This window comes from Erinaceus europaeus, chromosome 4 (genome assembly GCF_950295315.1).
Source record: "Erinaceus europaeus chromosome 4, mEriEur2.1, whole genome shotgun sequence".
NCBI classification, from domain to species: Eukaryota; Metazoa; Chordata; class Mammalia; order Eulipotyphla; family Erinaceidae; genus Erinaceus; species Erinaceus europaeus.
Genome location: NC_080165.1, coordinates 31,636,656 through 31,660,102, shown reverse-complemented (window position 1 = coordinate 31,660,102; position 23,447 = coordinate 31,636,656). Strand labels below are relative to the sequence as shown.

The 23,447-nt window shown below is 38.5% G+C and overlaps 1 protein-coding gene across 1 annotated transcript in view; it reads right to left on the bottom strand.

The window, feature by feature from the left end:
• Positions 1-23,447, bottom strand: part of EXOC2 (exocyst complex component 2) — a 182,056-nt gene that overhangs the window by 79,032 nt on the left and 79,577 nt on the right. The window contains exons 12-15 of the mRNA XM_060189160.1: positions 17,132-17,257; positions 13,693-13,817; positions 3,200-3,265; positions 2,862-3,019 (exon numbers count right to left, since the gene is read on the bottom strand). Of these exons, the coding sequence (XP_060045143.1) occupies positions 2,862-3,019; positions 3,200-3,265; positions 13,693-13,817; positions 17,132-17,257 (475 nt within the window). The remainder of the gene's footprint in view (positions 1-2,861; positions 3,020-3,199; positions 3,266-13,692; positions 13,818-17,131; positions 17,258-23,447) is intronic.

Here is a 23,447-nt window from a genome sequence, read left to right as displayed (position 1 = left end):
TCAAACACCTGGATGTCAGACCAGAAACTATCAAATACTTAAGAGGAAAACATTGGTGAAACAGTTTCCCACCTAAACCTCAAGGACATCTTTGATGAATCAAACCCAATTGCAAGAAAGACTTTCTTCTTCTAGCGTTTGCCCTTCTTCCATAGCCAGTCAACAGCATCAGGTTGAGCCTGATGTAAAGTTTCGAGACCTCCTTTGAATCTGGAGAGGTGGCAGTCGTTGACTATGTGGGTCATAGTCTGTCTGTAGCCTCAGGGGCAGTTCGGGTCATCTCTGGCTCCCCAGCGATGGAACATAGCGGCGCACTGGCCATGGCCTGTTCGATAGCGATTGAGGAGGGCCCAATCATAACGTGCTAGGTCAAAGCAAGAAAGACTAAAGCAGAAACAAACCAATGGGACTATATCAAATCGAAAAGCTTCTGCACAGCCAAACAAACTATCACACAAACAAAGAGACCCCTCACAGAATGGGAGAAGATATTCACATGCCAAACGTCAGACAAGAGACTGATAACCAAAATATACAAAGAACTCAGCAAACTTAGCACCAAAAAAGCAAATGACCCCATCCAAAAATGGGCAGAGGATAGGAACAAGACTTTCACTTCAGAGGAGATCCAAAAGGCTAACAAACATATGAAAAACTGTTCCAGGTCACTGATTGTCAGAGAAATGCAAATAAAGACAACATTGAGATACCACCTCACTCCTGTGAGAATGGCTTACATCAAAAAGGACAGCAGCAACAAATGCTGGAGAGGATGTGGGGACAGAGGAACCCTTTTGCACTGCTGGTGGGAATGTAAATTGGTCCAGCCTCTCTGGAGAGCAGTCTAGAGAACTCTCACAAGGCTAGATATAGACCTTCCATATGACCTAGTAATTCCTCTCCTGGGGATATACCCCAAGGATTCCATAATGCCCAACCAAAAAGATATGTGTACATCTATGTTCATAGTAGCACAATTCATAATAGCTAAAACCTGGAAGGAACCCAGGTGCCCAACAGCAGAGGAGTGGCTGAGAAAGCTGTGGTACATATACACAATGGAATACTATGCAGCTATTAAGAACAATGAGCCCGGGAGTCGGGCTGTAGCGCAGTGGATTAAGCGCAGGTGGCGCAAAGCACAAGGACCGGCATAAGGATCCCGGTTCGAACCCTGGCTCCCCACCTGCAGGGGAGTCGCTTCACAGGTGGTGAAGTAGATCTGCAGGTGTCTATCTTTCTCTCCTCCTCTCTGTCTTCCCCTCCTCTCTCCATTTCTCTCTGTCCTATCCAACAACAACAACAATAATAACTACAACAATAAAAACAACAAGGGCAACAAAAGGGAATAAATAAAATAAATGTTTTAAAAAATTAATTAATTAATTAATTAATTAAAAAAAAGAACAATGAGCCCACTTTATCTGACCCATCTTGGACAGAGCTGGAAGGAATTATGTTAAGTGAGCTAAGTCAGAAAGATAAAGATGAGTATGGGATGTCCCCACTCATCAACAGAAATTGAGAAAGAAGAACAGAAAGGGAAACTAAAAGCAGGATCTGATTAAATCGAGAGCAGGGCACCAATGTAAAAACCCTGTGGTGAAGGGGAGGGTGGCCATTGGGCTTCCTGGAGTGGCAGGGGGTGAGGGGAGCAGGGGTGGGTGGTGGGGATGGGACACAGTCTTTTGGTGGTGGGAGTGGTGTTTATGTACAATCCTATTAAAGTGTAAACATTATTTAATTAATGAGAGGAGAAAAATTGACCATATGTCTAGAACTTCTTAAAACAGAGTCTTACCCTAACAAAGGGACTTTTCAAAGTTAACCCTATCACCAAATAATGTGACGATAACAGTAACTATCCATTGTCTTCTTAAACCCTAAGACAACAGGAACCTCACATTTCCACTATAGAGCCTAAATTTCCCCCAGTCCTGGAACCTTAGGGTGGGGCCCACTTTTCTGCATGCTGCTCTCAATTCAAATCAAATAATATTGCATCCGCGGATCACAACCTAATCAACGTAATGAGTGCCACCCCAGCATGCTTCACTTCAGACTGTGTCCAGAGACTTCACGTGTGGAATGACAACCCTTCAGCTTCATCACTCGGGTGAGACCTTTCCTTTCATAGTATTCTCTAATTCCATTCCAGGCGGTTCACTCCCCAATAAACTCCCCAAACCTAGATATAGTCCAGGTCCCCTGACATAGAGCATAGGTTCACACGTGTCCATAAACTAGGGGAAAAATATATACCTGAAAGCAGAAGTACACAAGAGCATGCAGGGAATACCCCCCAACACTTCATCTGCACTATTCCAGTCTTTAGGTCCATGATTGTTCAGCAATTTGTTTGGCTTTGTATGTTAATTCTCTTTTCAGCTACCATGTTCCGGATGCCAACAAGATGCTGACCAGACTTCCCTGGACAGAGGAACCCATCAATGTGTACTGGAGCTCCGCTTCCTCAGAGCCCCACCCTACTAGGGAAAGAAAGAGAGAGACAGACTGGGAGTATGGACCGACCAGTCAACACCCATGTTCAGCGGGGAAGCAATTACAGAAGCCAGACCTTCCACCCTCTGCAACCCACAACGACCCTGGATCCATACTCCCAGAGAGACAGAGAGTGGGAAGGCTAGCAGGGGAGGGGATATGATATGGAGATCGGGTTATGGGAATTGTGTGGAATTGTACCCCTCTTATTCTATGGTTTTGTTAATGTCTCCTTTCTTAAATAAAAATAAATAAGTAAATAATAAATAAAACATAAATTATATCCTATGCTAATTATTAGTTTTATAGAAAGAAGAAAAAATACTGATTCCTATTGGGAAGAATATTTCCATATTTACCTAATGGTCTGGATGACATGTGCCAACCACTGTCCTGAGAGCTCAGACTTCACCTCCCAACCTCCATATTGCCTCACTCCACCTTCTGGGATGCTAAGGGGGAGGAGGGCTCCTCGGATCAGCTTCACAAGACAGTGCATTACTTCCTGGATCATTTTCTAGATAGCAACAAGCAAAATTGCAGGCATTAAGTTGATGGAATCCACTCAAGAACTATAGCAGAACTATAATGAATATTGTGATTACGAATGAAGTTTTATAGTGACTTTGACTAAGAAGACTCCACCCTGTAAAAAAAACAAAAACAAAAAAGCCCTGCATACTTATCCTTAACCTACCTTAAAGTCATTTTGCCTTTGCCTTATATTCTTTGATCTTTCCATCTGGCCTGACTTCTCAGCAGTCTTAAATATAAACAAATTAAGCATATTAGTTGCCTTTAAAGCTTTAGTAACATAAAAAGAATATGACATATGGCTGTCACTTGATTGAAAGAATGCAAAAAAATAATATAAGCTTCTGACTACAGAGCAGTTAGAAACCTTTCCTATTCCAGCAGGAAGTCAGGTATCTTCTTAAGATGAACAAATACAATTCCCATAGATAAACCTAAGCATTAAGCTTAAATCATCTTTGGTGTAAGAGAACTTTATATAACATTTTCACCAACAGTTTTATATAATACCACCCAGCAGTATTTCTCCCTTTTCTTTTTTTTTTTTGTTTTGTTTTGTTTCCAGGGTTATTGCTGGGGCTCAGTGCCTGCACTACTAATCCACTGCTCCTGGAGGATATTTTTTCCCTTTTGTTGTCCTTGTTGTTTATTATTGTTGTTGGATAGGACAGAGAGCAATCAATAGAGTAGAGGAAAACAAAGATAGACACCTGCAGACCTGTTTCACCGCCTGTGAAGCGACTCCCCTGCAGGTAGGGAGCCAGAAGCTTGAACCTGGAACCTTACACCAGTCCTTGAGCTTCACTTCATGTGCACTTAACCCACTGCGCTACCGCCTAGCCCCCCCCCCCAGCAGTATTTCTCCATGACAATACTCTCAATAGAATTTCTCACTAACTGCTACCACCATGGGCGGGGGTTGGGGGGGGTGGGGGGAAGAGGAGCAGAATAAACTCTGGGCTAATTTGTAGCAATTTTAAGATACTCATTTCATCCCCATGACAAATATTTATAATTATGACATAACATTTGGTACTTAAGTTTTTCGAGACCAGACAGGACCTCAAGCATGTTCAATTTCACCACTCAAGGCCATTCTTTTATTCAAACAGAGAGAGGGAAAGAGAGAGAGAGAGAGACCGAGACCAAAGTACCTGTTGCTGAGGAATTATTCTGATGCAGTCTCCGCCCCCAGGTTTTACCACACCCCACAAAATCCTAGCAGTCCCTCCTTCAACCAATCCTGGCCCCACACATCACCCCTGGTTGTCGCCCAATAAAAAGCCCCCTCACCACCCCCCTCTCTCTCTCTCTGGGCTCTCAGCTCCCCCTCTCGCAGATCTCTCTCCCTTCTCTCGCCCCGTGGTCAGGTAGTGGGGGGGGTTCCCTGTCCGAAGGGAATGCCGCAGTTGACCGCCTTGCCTCCACAGGAACTTTCCCAGTCTCTGTCTCTGATCCTGCTAATTTTCATTCTCTAACCCATGTTAATCTTAAAGGCCTTCAAGCTCGATTCCTTGATGTTCCTGTACCACAGTTAAAACATATTCTCGCTACATGCTCTTCTTGTGCAAGTCTCATAAAGACACCTGCTATCCAGACCCTTGGGGTTAACCCCCGTGGTTTAAAAGCTAATGCTATTTGGCAAATTGATGTCACCCACATACCAAACTTTGGCAAACAAAAATATGTGTTTGTCTCAATTGATACCTTTTCTAAATTTATGTGGGCAACAGCTCAGACAGGAGAAAGCACTAAAAAACTTAAAGCCATATGCTCTCCTGTTTTGCTGTGATGGGTTTACCTCTTCAACTGAAAACTGACCGTGGACCTGCGTTTACCAGCAAACAATTTAAAGATTTTTGTTCCCTCTGGAACATTACTCATACCACAGGCATTCCCTATAATCCACAGGGACAAGGCATTGTCGAGAGGGCCCATCAAACCCTTAAGGCTCAACTAAATAAAATTAAAGGAGGAATGTACCCCCCCAAATATCCAGTTAGCAAAAGCCTTAACTACGTTAAATCTCTTTCATATTTACAATAACTCGGACCTACCTCCTATCATTCTTCACTGGCAAACACCATCTACCCTCCCATCTATTAAGGCCAAATGGAGAGACTCACTCGATAAAATTTGGAAAGGACCTGACCATGGGAAGGGGTTTCGCATGCGTTTTCCCTCAAAATTTCTCTAAACCTGTCTGGGTTCCTGCCCGCCATGTCCGACAATACCCGCAGGATGGCGCTGTTATCCCTGAAGAACAAGAAATACTACAAGAGGACCAGATGCAGGATACATCCCAGGACCCATAATACGACATGGCAGTACCTACAAAATCTGGCTCACAGAGACCTCTCTCCTACCCTTTCCCTGAATGTCTTATGTTATAACTGGCCAGTTGTTTTTGTGAGTGAGTGTGTTGAATGACAAAAAAAATTTTTTTTGCATGACCCATCTGCTCGGAGTACTCTAAAAGGTAATTGGCTTTATATAAAAATGCTGGACGCAGCCAAAGTTTCTGGAGATGTTCAGAAACATTCCAAAATTGTTGTTTTTCTCCCTCTTTTGATTTTTTATATATAGTTTTGGTATACATCTAAGTGTTTTGTCTTAAACTGTGTGACTAATGGCGGATATAAATTTGTTTTTAAAAGTAATATGTTTTTATAACAAAAGTTCTTTTTCCTTCTATGTGGTATAACTAAATGTTTATGGGTATGTCTCAAGTTTGGTAACACTAACTTAACAGTCAAAAGTGTAACCCTTCAGCTACACTATTACCAGACAAGGTAAATATTAATTTGTTAAGGTAACTAACTATTTAGTTAAAAGTCTAAATGTTTAACGTGACTATACATTCTCAAAACTAAAATATATAAATTTTATATACAGGACACCATTGAAGGGCCCCCAAAGGTGCCCTATAAACTATCTTGTAGAAATTAATCCACAACAGATCTGGCATCAATCTGGCACTGTAAACGTTAAAATCATTATCACGAAAATGCATTAACTCTCTAAGCAATTTGAGTCTGTTTAAAATACATATTTTAGTTAAAATTAGTCTCAAGATCCTGTGGTATAGACTGCTACAGGAGGTCACATTAGATTACCTTTAAATAAAATCATAAAGAGATTTTAAACCAATTATAATCATCGAGGTATCAACTATAACAAACCTATAACTTGTTACAAGTTCAAATTAACCACGAGAAGCAGATTGTTTGTGTTTCTTTCACAGGAATCCCGGAAAAACCATCTGAACCCCTACACACCAAGGCGTCACCCACTAGACAGCACGACTACAGTGGCACACCTCTGAAACCCTAGATGTCACTTAACGCGATCTGAAGAACCTGATACACAGACTCCAAGGACAGAACTTTCTTAATGCCTGCTCGCGGTTCCTGCTTCTGATCTGCCTGTCACATGTTGGCGGCTCCAGCTGGCTATCTACAGAAAAGCAGAATTCCAGCGGCTGACCTCCCTCATGCAGCGTCTCATCTCCTGCCAATTCTTCCCCTAGCCATCTACTTTGGACTGAGACTTGTATTGGACTTTCTGACATACCCTATAGACACTTTACACAATTTTAAAGCAGCTTATTTCCCTTCACGCTGCTGGTTTTTTATAGACTTATCCTGAGTAATTCATAGACTTTACAGACTATTGCCTTGAGGACTATACAATGCCAAATAGCCCCTCTGTTTGGTGGATCATGCCAACCCGCCTCCCCCTCATTATGTACCCTTGCCCCTTCCCCCCCCTCAAGCAGGGAACGTTCCTTTACACACCAATCCTTCCCTTCACTTCACACTGGCTTTTACTACTCCCCTACTTGTCCCTTCCTGTTTTGTTATATCATTTAGGTTTATGCCCAAAAGGTTTCTGCTCCATGATAGTCTTTTACAGACTTTGAACCAACTTATGCTATTACTAGATAGAAAGATAGAAAAGATGTAGAGATATTGTGAAGAGATGGTTGAGCAGGCTGCGCTTAAACCTATGAGATGAGTCCCTCCAGGTAAGTCTCTCTCTCTAAAGAGGGGTTGAGCACAGGAGGACGCATAAATCTCACAAGGTTGGCAGCCATTTAAGCCTTCCCTCCTCCACAGAAAGTCCTACATCTTACCACCTGAGCACAGCATTCCTTAAAAACATTTAAGCCTGCTCCATTCCATTTTTCTTTACTGTGTCCATTTAGATATAAAGGGATAGGAGGAGATGTTGCTGAGGAATTATTCTGATGTAGTCTCCGCCCACAGGTTTTACCACGCCCCGCGAAATCCTAGCAGTGCCCCCTTCAACCAATCCTGGCCCCACACGTCACCCCTGGTTGTCGCCCAATAAAAAGCCCCCTCACCACCCCCCCCCCCTCTCTGGGCTCTCAGCTCCCCCTCTCGCAGATCTCTCTCCCTTCTCTCGCCCCGTGGTCAGGTAGTGGGGACGGACATTGTCGGCTGACTCCACGTGGCCTGAGCCACCCCCCCATCCTATAATAAAGATTTGTGTACCCCCTTGCTCTGGACTTCCTCTCTCTTCTCCACGGTGCAGCCCGACACCAGACCACAACAACAAGTACCATTCACCTTACTTGGTGACCTATTTCTGCTGTCCCTTGCACTAGTATTTAATGTTTTGGGGAGTCGGGTGGTAGCGCAGTGGGTTAAGCACACGTGGCATAAAGCGCAAGGACTGGCGTAGGTAACCCGGTTCAAGCCCCAGCTCCCACCTGCAGGGGAGTCACTAAACAAGCGGTGAAACAGGTCTGCAGGTATCTATCTTTCTCTCCCCCCTGTCTTCCCCTCCTCTCTCCATTTCTCTCTGTACTATCCAACAACAACGACAACAATAATAACCACAACAATAAAACAAGGGAAACAAAAGGAAATAAATAATAAATAAATATTAAAAAAAGATATCTTAATGTTTTTGCTCCCAAGCATATTACAGTACAGTTTAAAAGACGGATATTTTAGAATTATAAGAATTGCTTTATTTGCTGACAGCTTTGTGTATGCCATTCTCTCTGCCTAATGCATTCTTCTTCCTGTACCTTGGTGTGACTCTTTTCTTCTGATGCTTTGAGGTCAGTGTCAAAATCACTTCCACAGACAGACTTTTCCTGACTTTCATCCCACTACCAGTATTTTTTAACCTAGAATCCGATTTGTTTTGGGCCAGTGAAATAACTCAAATAGGTGTGACCCAGGTAGGAGCCTACCTCCCAACCACACTGAAAGAAGCTTCCATGTTATGGTCTCTTTTACTCAGTCTCTAATCTTAAACAATAGTAGTAGTAATAAATCTAATGTGTTTCTTCTGGCTGTTACTGTGACTTAAGAGTAATTTCTTAAAAATTTATTTCAGTCTGTTTATCCAGGATGGTAAAAGTCATGTTTATCCTGTTCAACATTTTACTTATATTGTACATATGTATTTCAATGTTATGTATATACATACATACAAATGTGTGTGCATGTGTGTCTGGTACATAGCAGCCTTTGGGGGCATTCAATAAATATTTGATGACTCAAGATCTCACAGGGTTTAGACTCTTCAGGATTTCCTGGATGGTAGTTCTGAAAGCCAGAAGACTCGAAATACTACGATGTAATAATCGAAAGGCTTCTTTAGAAAACCTTAAGTCGAATCAGCTGTCCATGACAGTCTAGTCCACCGAAGAAAGTCTGTTAAGCATAGCTGGTCCTGAAAAAAAGTCCAACAGACTTGGTGCTTCTCCCAGAAATTTTTGATGACCACACAGAAGCGAAGAGCAAAAGCTGAAGAATTCTATGTGGGTTAGGGGCTGGGAGGACCACAGAAGGTGTGGAATCCACCTACTGTTAAGGAGTCCAGCGCTTACTTCAGACCTTAGGAGACATGAACCCTGAAATTCTGTCCTTTGAAATCTGGATCTAATAAGGGTTGGTTCTCTGTCAACTTGACTTACAGGCTGGTACCTGGTAGGACAGATACTTAGTTAAATACTATTTTGGGAGTGTCTGTGAGGATATTATGAACTAAGTTTAATGCTTGAATTGGTAGGCTGAAGAAAACAGATGGCCTGATCTAATATGAGTACTAGGATCTGTACAATCAAAGGAAAACCTGTGTAAGAAGGCAAAAGCTAGCTCTCTTGTTAAGGAAGGGGCTCCTCCTGCCAGCCTGCCTTGAGCTTGGGACACTGGTCTTCCACAATCTTCTTTTACTTTACAGGTATGATTGGAAATAGAACCAACACTCTGACAGTTCACTTCTCTGAAATCTGACTAATACAGCTCTAGGTTAAAGTGCTGTGGAGAAAAGAATGAAATTCTTGAAAGAGAAGCATAGTTTGTCTCCATGTATGATTAAGACAACACAAAATTGTGTCACTGTCGCATGGTAATCAACTTACATACTTTAAAACTTCTGACTTTAAAAAAAAATATATGCTTAATATGCTAGACTTGTCCAATGGAAAGATCATTTTATAGTCATTTGTAAAGTATGCCCTAACCAGCCAAAGAGTAAAATTGTTAAATGCTATATCCCTAATTGAAGTTAAATTTTGCCATACCATGTAAGTGCTAGTGAAGATATGATGATATCTACAGGACAGAATAATTTTGTAGACTTCTAGGACTTAGCTCTAAACAGATAAAAAGGAGAGAAAGTAGGCAAATCAGTTTTAGAGCATACCTCTTCTGGCTTTTTATTGTAAAAACTGTTACTCATTCTTTTAATTTGACCAAAAAAAGTTGAACATCTCTAACATATAGAATTATGTAAGATTTGCCCTATTTGTAAAATAATAATAATAAAAATCTAATTTGGAAACTAAAAGTGTATTTTAGTTTACATAAGATGAGCTAAACCACTTTATAAAAATGCTGATTGCTAGTGCTTAAAAAGTATATAGATGCTCTAAAATATTTCACTCCAAAATATGCTATATTTAAAATAAATCTAAAGGTGAATTTTTAACCTACTATTAACCATTTTAAGGTTAATAGTAAACCCTTACTCTTTCCTGCACACAAAAACCAAAACTACTTTGTGGTAAAATCAACGGTTAGATTTCACTGTTTTGATTCACATATGTTATTTCACATGGGCTTGATTGGCTTGAACAATGACTATTTTTTAAACTGTTGGAAATTCGATCTAGATCTTTAACGGATGGACTCTTAATAAAAGAAGATAATTCTGTAACAAGAAAAATGAGAAAATTTAAATGAACTGTGTTCAAATGTTACAAGGCATTCTGATAGATATTAAATACCAACTATCAAAAGCTAAAGAAGTATTCCCAATATTAATGTAACTGCATTTCTCAATTCCACTTAAAGACTGACATGGGCAGGTACATTTTCCTAATTCTATCATTTCTTTTCATTGTGCTTTGGTGTCTTTTAAGCCTTTGAAAAAGAAATTTAGTTTTATAGAATTTCTAAATCTGTAGAATGAATTATACACTTAGTTAATAATTATTACTGTAAGCTCTTAAGAAAAGTTTATACATATAAACAAGTAGGAACACCTCCAATGCATTCACTCAATAAATTAGCTTTTCAAGTTTAATATTGCTCACTTAGTTTTCATCTAAATCCAGAGATTTTTATTTACATTTTCACCACATAAATGCACATGCCCTACATGTTTGAAATATATTTTATTTTCAGTAAAATAATCTAAGATGAAAAACTCATAGAATTTCACCCACTCTAAAATCATAACAACAAACAAAATTACTCAAGACAACTGTAACCCATATGCTTTGGGTCACTTATAGGTGCTGGCCCCAAATGGCTGGAAAATATGTTGTGCTTCAAAACAAGCAAACACACACCAAGCCTAGGTTTAAACCCTCCTTCCAAGGGATAGCTGTGTTAGCTGAATTAGCCTATCTTGAACTTATTTAACACTACTCTAGTGCCTCACTGATCCATAATTTTTTTTTCATTTACACACATATTTTCATTTTTCATTTATTTATTTATTTATTTATTTATTTATTTACTTATTTACTTTAGATAGAGACAGCAAGAAACTAAGAGGGAAGGGGGAGAATAGACAGAGAGAAGAAGTACACATGCAGCACTGCTTCACCACTCGTGAATCTTCCTCCCTGCAGGTGGGGGCCACGGGCTTGAACCTGGGTTCTGGAGCACTGCAGTATGTACACTTTGCCGGTGTGCCACATTACTGGCATACAATTCTTAATGCCAGTAAAATTTGTCCACTGTACACATATTTTTGTGCTGGACCAGTGAGGTTTCAAATAATAACAGCTACTCCTTATTTATCTTCAGGCACTTTTATAAGCACTCACTTTTGTTAATTCATTTAATTTTCAAGTGAAGCCTATGGAAACAGGTGCAGAAAAGTAATTTTCCTATAGCCACAGTTAGCAATATATACAGATGTTCCCAGTATAACACTAGCTCCACAGCATTTATACAGAAGCATCTAACCTTTCCCATGAGTGATCTGGTTTAGAGATGGAGCAGATAAAAGAGAGGAAATTACACAAGATTTGAGTGGTGCAGCTACCTACCCCCTGCTATGGAGAGAAAACCAACTTGTCCTCACCACAGGCAGACACACAACTCTTACCCAGCTGAGAAGGAGGAAAGTGCAGACTGACAGGGACATGTTTGACAGCAGAACATTAAGAAGCCATTTTCAGAATGCTCAAAAGCTGAAATTAAGTCATTCACAATATGCAACCCTGTATTTATGAAAGCCAGCCAGAATCTGTATCTTCTGGAAGACTGATTTTTTCTGCAAACTTTTCAATAAAGTTTTTATAGAGCCACATAGCAAGGAGACTATAGAAACACTGTGATATACATTTTTTAATGTTATAACAGTTGAATGTTCACTTATAATGTACAGTTAACAGATACAATCCTGGATCCCAGTTGGTTATTTAATCTTAATTTTACTTAAGGAAATAATAAATAAAAAAAAAAACCACACTGATTTCCTAGGTTTCAAGAGGTGAGACTAAAGGGCTGGGGAGACAGCATAATGGCTATGCAAAAGACTCTCATGCCTGAGACTCTGAGGTCCCAGGTTCAATCCCCAGCACCACCATAAACCAGAGCTCATCAGTGCTCTGGTCTTGGTTGGTGTCTCTCTGTCTTTCTCTCATTAAAGTAAGTAAATAATATTTAAGAAAACAAAAAAAGTGAAACTAGAATTCCATTCCATACTCTACACAAAAATCAGAGTCATAACCAATTCTATCATTATTAAGACATGAAGCAGATGTGAGACTTATGAAAATATAAAGGCTCAAAACAATTCTGTATGCTGATGACAGAGGGGGTACAAAATAAGGGCCTTTAAATTCTTCCCAGCTAGGAAACACTCCATACTCGCTGGCTGATTCCACACCTGTGTGCAAGCTGCAAAGCGTGTATCATTAGTCCAGAGATGGCTGTACAAAAACTTCACTCATAGTGTAGCCTGACTAGCATTTCCAATTCAAAATCCTTAAAAATATTTCCTTTCTTCCCCCTTTAACTGACAGTCCCCTTTAACACTCACAGTCACCTTCTAAGATAAATATCCTTACATCCTTATTATTCTCCCTTTAGAGGTAAGGAAACTGAGTCTCAGAAGAATTAAATAAATTGCTCAAGGCTGTACCCTATCAGGTGCTTTATAGGAATCTATGTACTTATTATTATTATTTTAATTATTCATTTATTTATTAATGAGAGCGGTAGGAGGAGAGAGGGAAAGAGAACCAGAGCATTACTCTGGTACACGTGTTGCTGGAGACTGAACTCTGGACCTCATGCCACTGTGCCACTTCCCAGACCACTAGGAAGTTATCTATCTATCTATCTATCTATCTATCTATCTATCTATCTATCTAGTATGGGAGCTTTGCTCTAGCATCATTCCACTATCCCTGACAGACTTATTTTCTTTTTCTTCTGTCAGCACTAGGGCTTCACTTCCCCAAGCCAACATTTTTTTTTAAGACAGAAAATGAGAGTCAGAGACAGAGGAAGAGGAAGAGAATAAAAGATACCACAACACCAAGGTTTCCCGTAGTACAGTGGAGGCTGGGTTGCAGTCATAACAAAGCCAGCACACTATCCAAGTGAGTTATATGGCCCGACTCATCTCCCCACCTTTCAACTTCAGAGAGAGCGCACTGGCCCACCATTCATAAAGTACTCCTTATGCCATGTACGGTGCCCTCATGTGGTGCAGGGGACTTGAACACACCTCTTCATGCATAGAAAATTACATGCTCTACCAGGTGAATACTTTTCCAGCTTCTAGAACTTTCCACTACTCTTAAAAAAGCTGACAGAGATTACAGGTATTCAGTCTCTGAGGTATTAAAAAGGTGACTATAACATCTCTAATTTAAAAAAATATTTTATTATGTTTTTATTAGATAGAGACAAAGAAATACAATGGGGAAGAGTAGACAGAGAAGGATCAAGGCAGAGAGACACCAAGCAGCGCTGCTTCCCGACTAGTGAAGCAGGTAGGGCCTGCGAACTTGAACCTGGGTTCTTGTACGTTGTAGCATGTATGCTCAACCAGGTACACCACTGCCTGACCCCCAAACTCTAAACACGTTTAAGGGTAGAAATTACAATGGCTCAACTACATCTGTAGGCAAACTCATACACATACCTCACTGAAAAGACTTCCGTTCAGGTAAGAAATCCATAGTTTCCAGAAGTTAGGCAGCTGACTTAGAACAAGCTTTGTCAATTTTTCAACAAATGCTACTCGGTGAGGAGTTTTATATCTCCATGCTAAGGGGAGAAAAGAATAAAACACTATGAATATACTTTTGAATTAAGAGCAATCTCTTTGAGCATACTGATGTCTCCTCGTTTTAAGAAAGGCTGCAAGAGTCGGGCGGTAGTGCAGCGGGTTAAGCACATGTGGCACGAAACGCAAGGACTGGCGGCATAAGGATCCAGGTTCAAGCCCCTGGCTCCCCACCTGCAGGGGAGTCACTTCACAGGTGGTGAAGCAGATCTGCAGGTGTCTATCTTTCTCTCTCCTCTCTCCATTTCTCTCTGTCCTATCTAACAACGACGACATCAACAACAACAATAACTACAACAACAAGGGCAACAAAAGGGAAAATGAATAAATAAATATAAAAAAAAATTTAAAAAAAGAAAAAGAAAGGCTGCACTTTGTGGTAGAAAGGACCAAAGTTGGAGGTGAAAGTGTTTTGCATGGGGAGAAACTGTGTCCTTATGTTAACAACTGAACTGTAAACGATCAATTCTTCCTTTCTCAATAAAAGGAACGGGGGGGGGGGGGGGGAGAGGCAGAGCTTCACTGACTGAGAAAGAAATATTTCGCACATATTACACTATCCAGGCCCAGCTGCATAGCACACACACTTTAACCACACTGCCCTGCTTTTCTCCCTGGGTGTGGTGGGCAGGAGAAGGGCAAGACAGGCTAGGATGACGCAGCAGCAAAAACACGGTAAACAACATACAATAAGATGTTTTGACTTCCATTTGGATGCCTTCTCTTCACAAAGGCATGCATTTAGACAACGCTTTTAATACAGGCAGTAATTTGATGAGGCTGATTCTAACCTGGTGGCTAGAAATGCCACCATGTCCCCACCTGATCAAATTTCTGTAATCAAGGTAGGAAATGTGTAGAGTTGTACCCCTTTTATCTTATTGTTTAGTCAGTGTTTCCTTTTTATAAATAATTTTTTTTAAAAAAAGAAAAACAGTATATCCAAATACAATCACACACTGAGTTAAGTCTTTCTACAACGGAAACGTTTGAGAGAAAAATATAAATATCCAGCCTCTATACATATTGTTAAAAACAAGACAACGGAGTCACTTGTGTCAAGTCCATTACTAAAAATTCTGACATTTAAACATTATATTTAAAAGCCAGAAAAGAAACAGAAATTTGGCTTCTTTTATGTTAAATCCATTAATAGGTATTCTGATTTAACTGCTTCAATGATAATAAGGTATTCTGAAGAAGAAAAAAAAGCTAGCAAGCCAATTCTAAAAGGTTTCTGAAATGGTTACTCCAGTTGACTTACTCTGAGTTTGATCATAAGATGGAGTATCAAGGCTGCTACCACCGTCAGTTAACCACTGCAAGTGCTGAGCTCTGTGTTGGTGATTAATCAAGATTCTTGGAATAGAAGAGCTCTTGCGATTTTCTGCCAAATGACTGAGAACGAGTCTTCATTTCATGTTTTATTTGGTCTTTTTATTATAATATTGCATGTATGTATATATATATGTAATCCAAAGTTACTGTTCTCTTATTGATTCTAAAATATTCCAGATTACCTCATGATATATCACTGACAAAGGAACTTCCAAAACCAACAACAACAACTAAAGGTATATGGTAGAGATTTCCTTTTGTTTGGGGGAGGGGGGTTGGGAAGGAGGGAGACATGGGGATTAGAAATTACAAAATATGAGGGCCGGGCGGTAGAGCCCAGCAGGTTAAGTGCACATGGCACAAAGCGCAAGGATGGGCTTAAGGATTCTGGTTCGAGCCCCTGGCTTACCACCTATGGAGGGGGTTGCTTTGCAGGCAGTGAAGCAGGTCTGCAGGTGCCTATCTTTTTCTCCCCCTCTCTCCATTTCTCTCTGTCCTATCCAACAACAATAGCAATGGCAACAATAACAAGAAGGGCAACAAAATGAGAAAAAACAAAGAAATCACTAACTATATAGATTCATCAATTTTGCTTTACTCAGAAAGTTAAGATGAGCTTCTTCACTTTGACTCACACTGACATAGGGTTTACTATTAGCAATACTTCACAACATTCCAAATTCCAGTGACAGATGATCTTAGGAAAATCATACTTGAATTATTTTACTTCTAGTCACACTAGAGTAACATTTAATCTTCAGACATAAGTAATTAGAAAACTGGATGGAAAATATATAAATTCCTAAGGGGTGGTAGGTGTGAGTGTGTGTGTGTGTGTGTGTCTTGGTACAACTGCCCTGGGAACACAAGAAATTCCTAAGGGGTGTGTGTGTGTGTGTGTGTGTGTGTGTGTGTGCGCGCGCGCGTGCGTGCCTGTCTGTCTGTCTTGGTACCACTGCCCTGGCTAAGGGGTGGTGTGTGTTTGTGGCTAAGGGGTGGTGTGTGTGTGTGTGTGTGTGTGTGTGTGTGTGTGTGTGTGTGTGTGGTGGGTTTGGGTTTTATATGCTGGGATCTGACCACTGCCCTGGCTTTCTACCTGTGTACAGTTTCTGGATATCAGAGGTAAAAGGGACTCTGCATTTTCGTAGAAAGCTATAGTATATCAAAGAATATAAACACAAACAGATGTGGCCCTTCATTGTGTATTCTGGTATTTTGGAGAGCTACATGGGGAAATAGGGAGACAACAAATCATACTGACAGTTACAAAAAACCTTCATTGAGGACAAATGAATCATCCAATTTTAAGGTGTTCTAATGATTATGTTTAATAATGAAACCTAAGAAAAATCCCCTAATCCAATACTTGTATAAGAATATAATAAAATGCTTTCAAAGGTACTTTAATTCAACCTAAAGCAGAGTATTTCTATTGGCTTATTTGGATTTCTTATATCTATATTGGAGTTATAGATAATCAGTGATTAAGAGCATCTAATCTGTATGCAAATGCAGTACAGCTGACACTTTCTGTTGCTCATAAAAGTTAATACACAGGAGGTAATTATCACATGGAAAATTCAGAAGTTACAATTTTGAGATGCTTTATCTCATAAACTAATTATAAGTAATTGATTTATGTTAAATACCAACCTAGTCCTTCTCTGTAAACCAAATTTTAAATTTTGTCAAAAAGGTGTAAAGTACAGGGAATATTTCTACACTGTTTACAGAAATTACTGATGACTACATTTCCTAACTTGAGTAATAAATAATAACAAAATATATATATTTTAGTTATTTCAATGTGACAACTGTTACTTCATAAAGAGCTAAGAGTGGCTAATACTTAGCTACAGTAACACCACTAGTTAAGGAATTTTCCAAGAGAAAAATGCTTGAAATTAAGCAAGTCCAGATGTACAAAAACAAAGTGAGGCAAAGAAGAGATGCTTACTATCATCTCGTCCAGACTGAAAACTGCTGCCCCTTTTCAGTGAGGCCGTCTGACTAAGATGCCCCAGCACAGAGGGTCGCATGTCACCATCGAGATCCAACATGGGACTGTGGAGCCCTGGAGTGCCTGCAAGAGAGATGCAACATTTCCTTGTAGTTCATGTAGTCACATTCAGCTGATGTTTCTGTTTGTTCAGTTAGTTCACTCTCTTTAATAAAATATCTACTCAATAAAATAAATGTCTTTTCCCTAGATAGCTTCTAAAACACCCCCATCACACCACACACACACACACACACACACACACACACACACACACACACACACACACACACACACACGGCCTAAAAGCCTAACATTTTTTTTCCATTTATTTATTTTCCCTTTTGTTGCCCTTGTTTTTTATTGTGAAGTGGCTCCCCTGCAGGTGGGGAGCCAGGGTCTCGAACCAGGATCCTTTCGTGGGTCCTTGTACTTCGCATCATGTGCGCTTAACCCGCTGCACTACCACCCAACTCCCAAAGCCTAACACTTAACTAACATTCATCAGTCAATCCATTTTTTCTGACTTAATATGAAGGTTGTAACAAAGCATGGAGTGGATCTTCTGTCATTACAGAATGAGTGTTAAAGAAGACCAAGGTCTAGAGGATCCAATAACCAGAAAACAGGCTTTGGAATCCTTCTGGAAAGCACCATGGCACTCTGCTATTCTTTCATGGAGCAGATGTAGTATCTATCTTTGTTTCCCCTTTAAAGTTTAAATGTCCAGATTTCATAGTTTCTTTCTTTGAGATGGTGGGACTTTGATTCCCTATCACATTCCCAAAACCAGCCACCTAGTTGGAATCTTTTTTTCACTTCACACCATTAATATTCAAAAATCCTGACATTTACTACCATTAAAAAAAAAAAAAAATCACTGAAGTACTGGATTTTTTATTTTCTTATAAGAAGTCTTAAAGACAAACATCAGAATTCCAATCCAAATTACTCTTAAGAACAAGGAATCTCTTTCCTTTCCTTTCTTTTCTTTTCTTAAATGGACCTTAAGAGCTCTTAGGAGCATATTTTCCTGTTGCTATACAAATTAGTAAGATAATAACTCTAAGTAATATAATTTATCTTCTCATTCTGTAGTGGCACCTGTAGCTACTTCCAAGATCTTCAGCTGAGCATACAAACATCTTCCAAACAACCTAAATTTGATAAATATTTACAGTGTTTACCTCATATAAGGAACCTATTCTGGAAATTATGACTTAAGTAGACAACACAAAATGGAGGCAGGACCCTTAAACAGTACTGTTTGGTTCAACACAGGCTGAGATTTCATTTTTCTCACTAGTGCTATAACAAAATAACACTGATTGGAACAATGTTATTAAAGGACTTGCTGCACTATCTTTCTAGAGATAAGAATTATATATTTCACTGCTGTATTTCCCAATGTTTCGGAACAAATAATTCCTTATGGGTATATTGGGTGACTGATACAAAATTATCTAACAAAAGGCCAGGCGGTGGCACATCTGTTTAAGCACATCCATTATAGTGTGCAATTACTCAGATTCAAGCCCCTGGTCCCCATCTGCAGAGGGAAAGCTTTCAGGGGGAAAGCAAGGCTGCAGGTGTCTCTGTTTCTCTTCCTCTCTAACTTGCCCCTTTCTTCTCAATTGCTCTCTGCCTCTATCCAGTAATAAATAAATAACTTTTTTTAATTATCTTAACAAAAACTTTAGTCACAATGTAACAAAAAGTTTTGAGCTCACAGATTTTTTTTTCAGGTAGTAAAGGTAATGTGTGTTTATCAAGCAATTATTTTATTTTAATGAAAACATTAATTATCCAAAAATATTTACCAATTGTTTATTAAGCACCTCCTGCAAGCCAGGAATTATTGGTCCTATTGATAAAATGATGAAAACAGAAGGCCCTTTTCTCAGGTAGTTAACATACTGGGAGTTAAGGCATCAAACAAACCAATAAACAAATGGAGTAAAGTGAATAAAATTCAGGAGAGAAGTGTGATAGAAAGCATACTCTCATCAGTTCCTCTTATTATAATGAGTCACTCAACATGATAAAGTGAGCTATCTCCATCCTTAAAAGTTCTACCAAATTGTCTTTCTAGATAATAGAAAATAAGTCATTTGATCAGAATTTTTATGAACTTACTGGAGGTTTAGTATGCTTCAGTTACTTTGCAAAACACTATTCACATATGTTCCCATTCTAAAAAGCATTATATCTAAGATAAGACTTGCATAAATCAACATTCTAAAACTGCTGATGATGCATGACACAGAGTAACAGAATGCAGTGAAGAAATAAATATTTGTTCTTTTCATATTAAAGAAGCCATGTGTGGAAACTTTAATAATTTATGACATCTTCCTTTGAAGTTGTTATCATTGCCAATGATGATAACTGTATAATTAAAAAAATATAGATCAAAATTTCAATTTCTAGAGAAGGAAATATAAAGTGGGGTTAACCTAATGTCACATTAAAATGTGTTTATTAAATTATAATTAAATATAACAGATATGTACATAGAAAATGCGCCTTAATGTTACATATTACTTCTGGAGGTTTGAAAACTGCATTTTGGGGGCTAGGGAGACAGCGTAATGGTTATGCAAGTGGACTCTAATACCTGAGGCTCCAAGATCTCAGGTTCAATTTCCCACACCATCATAAGCCAGAGATGAGCAGTGGTCTGGTTAAAAAAAAAAAAACTGTGCATTTTTTAATATGAAGGAAAACACATTCTAATGTCCTAAAAATACATCACCTCCCATTCCTGCAAGTAATGTCATATTGCCTAAACAGGTTCCCAGGAAATAAGCTTCTTCTCCATAAAAGGTGTGCTTACAAGTCTAACATGAATGGCTTGATACTGTCATTTAGAGCATGTATATAAATCTTGAATTTTGAAGTTTTTTTTTTTTACTGATTTGCTTTTTCCTTAAAAAAACATACTGTTAAGGATATGCCTTTTTCATTATAAGCAATCTCATTACTATTTTTTTTAATCAAGAGAAGAAAGTTTTAACAAGGAGTAACTTCTTAATTGGCAATGGCATATCGCAGCAAATATTCAGACCAACCAGCACAGCTGTGGACCACAGAACTAACCCACTAAAAGACATCTGCATTCTCCTGAGTGAACACAAGAGAGCGCTTCAGCGCCACACACCAACACAAACCTTGCAAACCGTGCCCAGAACTGACTGGGAAATAATCTTTTCTCTTCCCTTAATTTAGTTCCTTTTATGTGTCAAAAAAAAAAAAAAAATCTTATGATGAGCTACTTTTCTGGAAATTAAGAGAATTACCCTTTCAAGAGAAAAATCAACATAAACATTTGAAGTCTTAGTTGTCAGAAACTATTAGTAAATATCAAGATAAATAAATAAATCCGAGAATCCTGATACTTATTGGACTTAAATCACATGATTTGGTAATTCTACTCTACAAAATTATCACAAATATGAAATTATTTAGGGGATAATACTTACTGTAAAAAGTTACCATGAAAGAATCAAGAACAAGATAAAAAACAATTCCTGTAGCACGTAAAATGGTTTTAAATGGGTGTTTATGTTTATCTAACAGCATGACAATACTCTCAATGTGTTCAAATGATATACATTATACAAAACGTGTATAAATGATAATAATTGGAAAAATCTTAGTACAGCATGCTCTCATTATGTACAGATTATATGTAATTGAAAAGAATGTTAACACAATCTTCATGAAAATCTAAACTTTTCCTTGACACCCAGCTGAGGACAAAATTCAATATATATATATATATCTTCAGTTTTTTCATTGGAATCTTAACTTGCAATTGGGACATTATGCAGGAGACAGAAACAATAAAGTATCTGAAAAAGTGTATTTTGACTCTGTCCTTTTTAAACGTAATCCTGCTATATCATATGAGTTCTAAGGGGTCACTGGTCTTCTTACCATTGCATTTCCACAAGGGACTAACTATTCCTAGAGTTTTCTTCTGGCTGGATTTTTAAAATGCCTTTTAGAATACAAAATAGGAGGTTATTACTTATAGTCTTGATAAAAAATAATAATAGTAAAGAAGAAAGGTTTTAACTTCCTGTCACCATATACATTAAGTTTAATTAATTGTTCTCTATTTTTTAAAATTGAAACAGGGATTAATTCTACTCAGGATCCTCAGAGCTGCCCAACTGGTTCTATACCCAGTTCAACAAAAAGTAGTAGTCCCACACTTCATACTTAGAAAAACGAGGGTCAGGAACTATTTACTTTTTAATGTCTCTTTCAACTGTAAAATTGTGACCCTAAGGCACAACTAGAGTCTGAAACTTCATATCATTGCTTAGAAAATAAAAGGTATTGTCATTCTAATTACTACTGCACTAAATGTGTAAAAAATAAATTCAAAAAGCCTGCATCTATAGATGCAACAAATGTGAAAATTAAATCTTAAAAGTATATCAAGAATTTGTTAAAGGAGACAAAAAAAAACAAACAAAGGAACTGAAAATTTCATCAGAATTTCATAATATTTATTACTATAGACCATGAGTTAGTTACTGTAAAGACACACAGCACAGCAATCAAGAAAACATTTTACATAAGTGCTTACTTACAAGATCAAGTCCATTTGGCTGTAAATGTGTCAAACATGATCTGAAGTTAACTAAGTACTGGGTAAAGATTACTTTAGAGACAGAAGTACAAACAGGAATACAACCTATAGCATGAGAAACTACAATATAGTATTTCGACTTCTAAAATACCAAGTGTGACTTTTAAGAAAAGTGACACGAACAATATTCTAGAACTAAATCTTTTAGGGTGTAGCTATATTTTCTAAATCCCACAATCTAGGTTGAAATTTCTTTTAGCATATAAAAAAAATTTACAAAAAGGACAAGCTTCTAATTTATAACTAAGAGTCAATATTTTGCTTCTCCAGTTAACTAAAGCTTCCACAACAAAATAGCAGCATTCTGAAAAGGGACTCCTTTTATAATTGTGATTGTGAGAGTGCAAAAGAAATGGAACATATTATCAACAAACATAAAAGCAGAAAAGTCATTTTTGGAATACTATGTAAACAGAGTCTAGAAATTATGTTTTTATAAGAGAAAAACAGAATTGCTTTCAGAAATTGCAGAAGTTATTTTCTTCAGAACATTAATAAAAACAATCCCAGTCACCACACTAAAAGGATAAAAGCTTCAGCGTGGAAATAATCAAGTTTGAAATGTATTGCTTTTCTAAAAGAAAATAAACCATCAATCTTTCAGAATTCGCTACTAACAAGTTGAAACACTGGCTATTGTTTTCCAACTGTGGGATTTCTCTGGGTAAAGTCTTCAGTTCTGTGCTAATCTATATAGGTCAGAAACTTTTTCCTTAAACCTCAAAACTTAAGGAATTATATTTAAACTAAATTCTACATTAAAAAAAAACATGAAAAAAACTGTTAATGACTTTAATATTCTAATAGAAAAAATGCTTATTATATCTAATATTCCAGAATAATTCCAGGAAACCTTATCATGTATCAGTCAAATCCTTTCAACACAAGCTGTGAAAGTCTTTCCTATTCTAAATGCAAATCGTCACCAATATTTGTTTAACAGACTACAACACAAAGAGCAGAAGAGAACTTTCTTAAGGGAAGTCTGCAGATGTGGAGCCAGGTGAATAAGTTTACTATATTTTCTCATCCTTCGTCCTTCTCGCAGCTAGTTTTCTCACAGTCCACAATAGTATGGGGGAACACTGATCTATAGCCCCTGTACTCTCAAAAGGGCGGCTGACTTCCTTACCGCCCTTAAACACCTTTGAACACGTTTTCCTGCGCACAGCGGGCCCTTGTCCTGCACTGCAGCCCGACCACCCACTGTTGCTTGTTGACCAAACACGGAGGGCCAGGAGGAGCCTCCTCTCAGGCAGGATGGGATTCCGTTCAAGCACACCACACAGAGGAATTTCAATGCCAAAGCCAGGGGGCGGGGTGGACATATCAAGGCAGAATTACAAATTCCTCACGAATTAGACCTGTGTCAACAGATAAAAATGTTCCTTTTGATCTCATGATACCACCTATATTCAAAGTTCCAATGGGGGCATTTCTTTAATTTAAAGAGGATATTTTAATTTCAAGTAAGCAAAGGGAACACTTAACTTACTTATCTTACTTAATGCTCCTTAATCTCACTTTCCTGCAATTCTGGGGGGTGTCAGAATGGTCCTCAGCAAATTTCAGGCAGTGGCTTTGTATGTGTGTTTTAACATCATTCAAAAC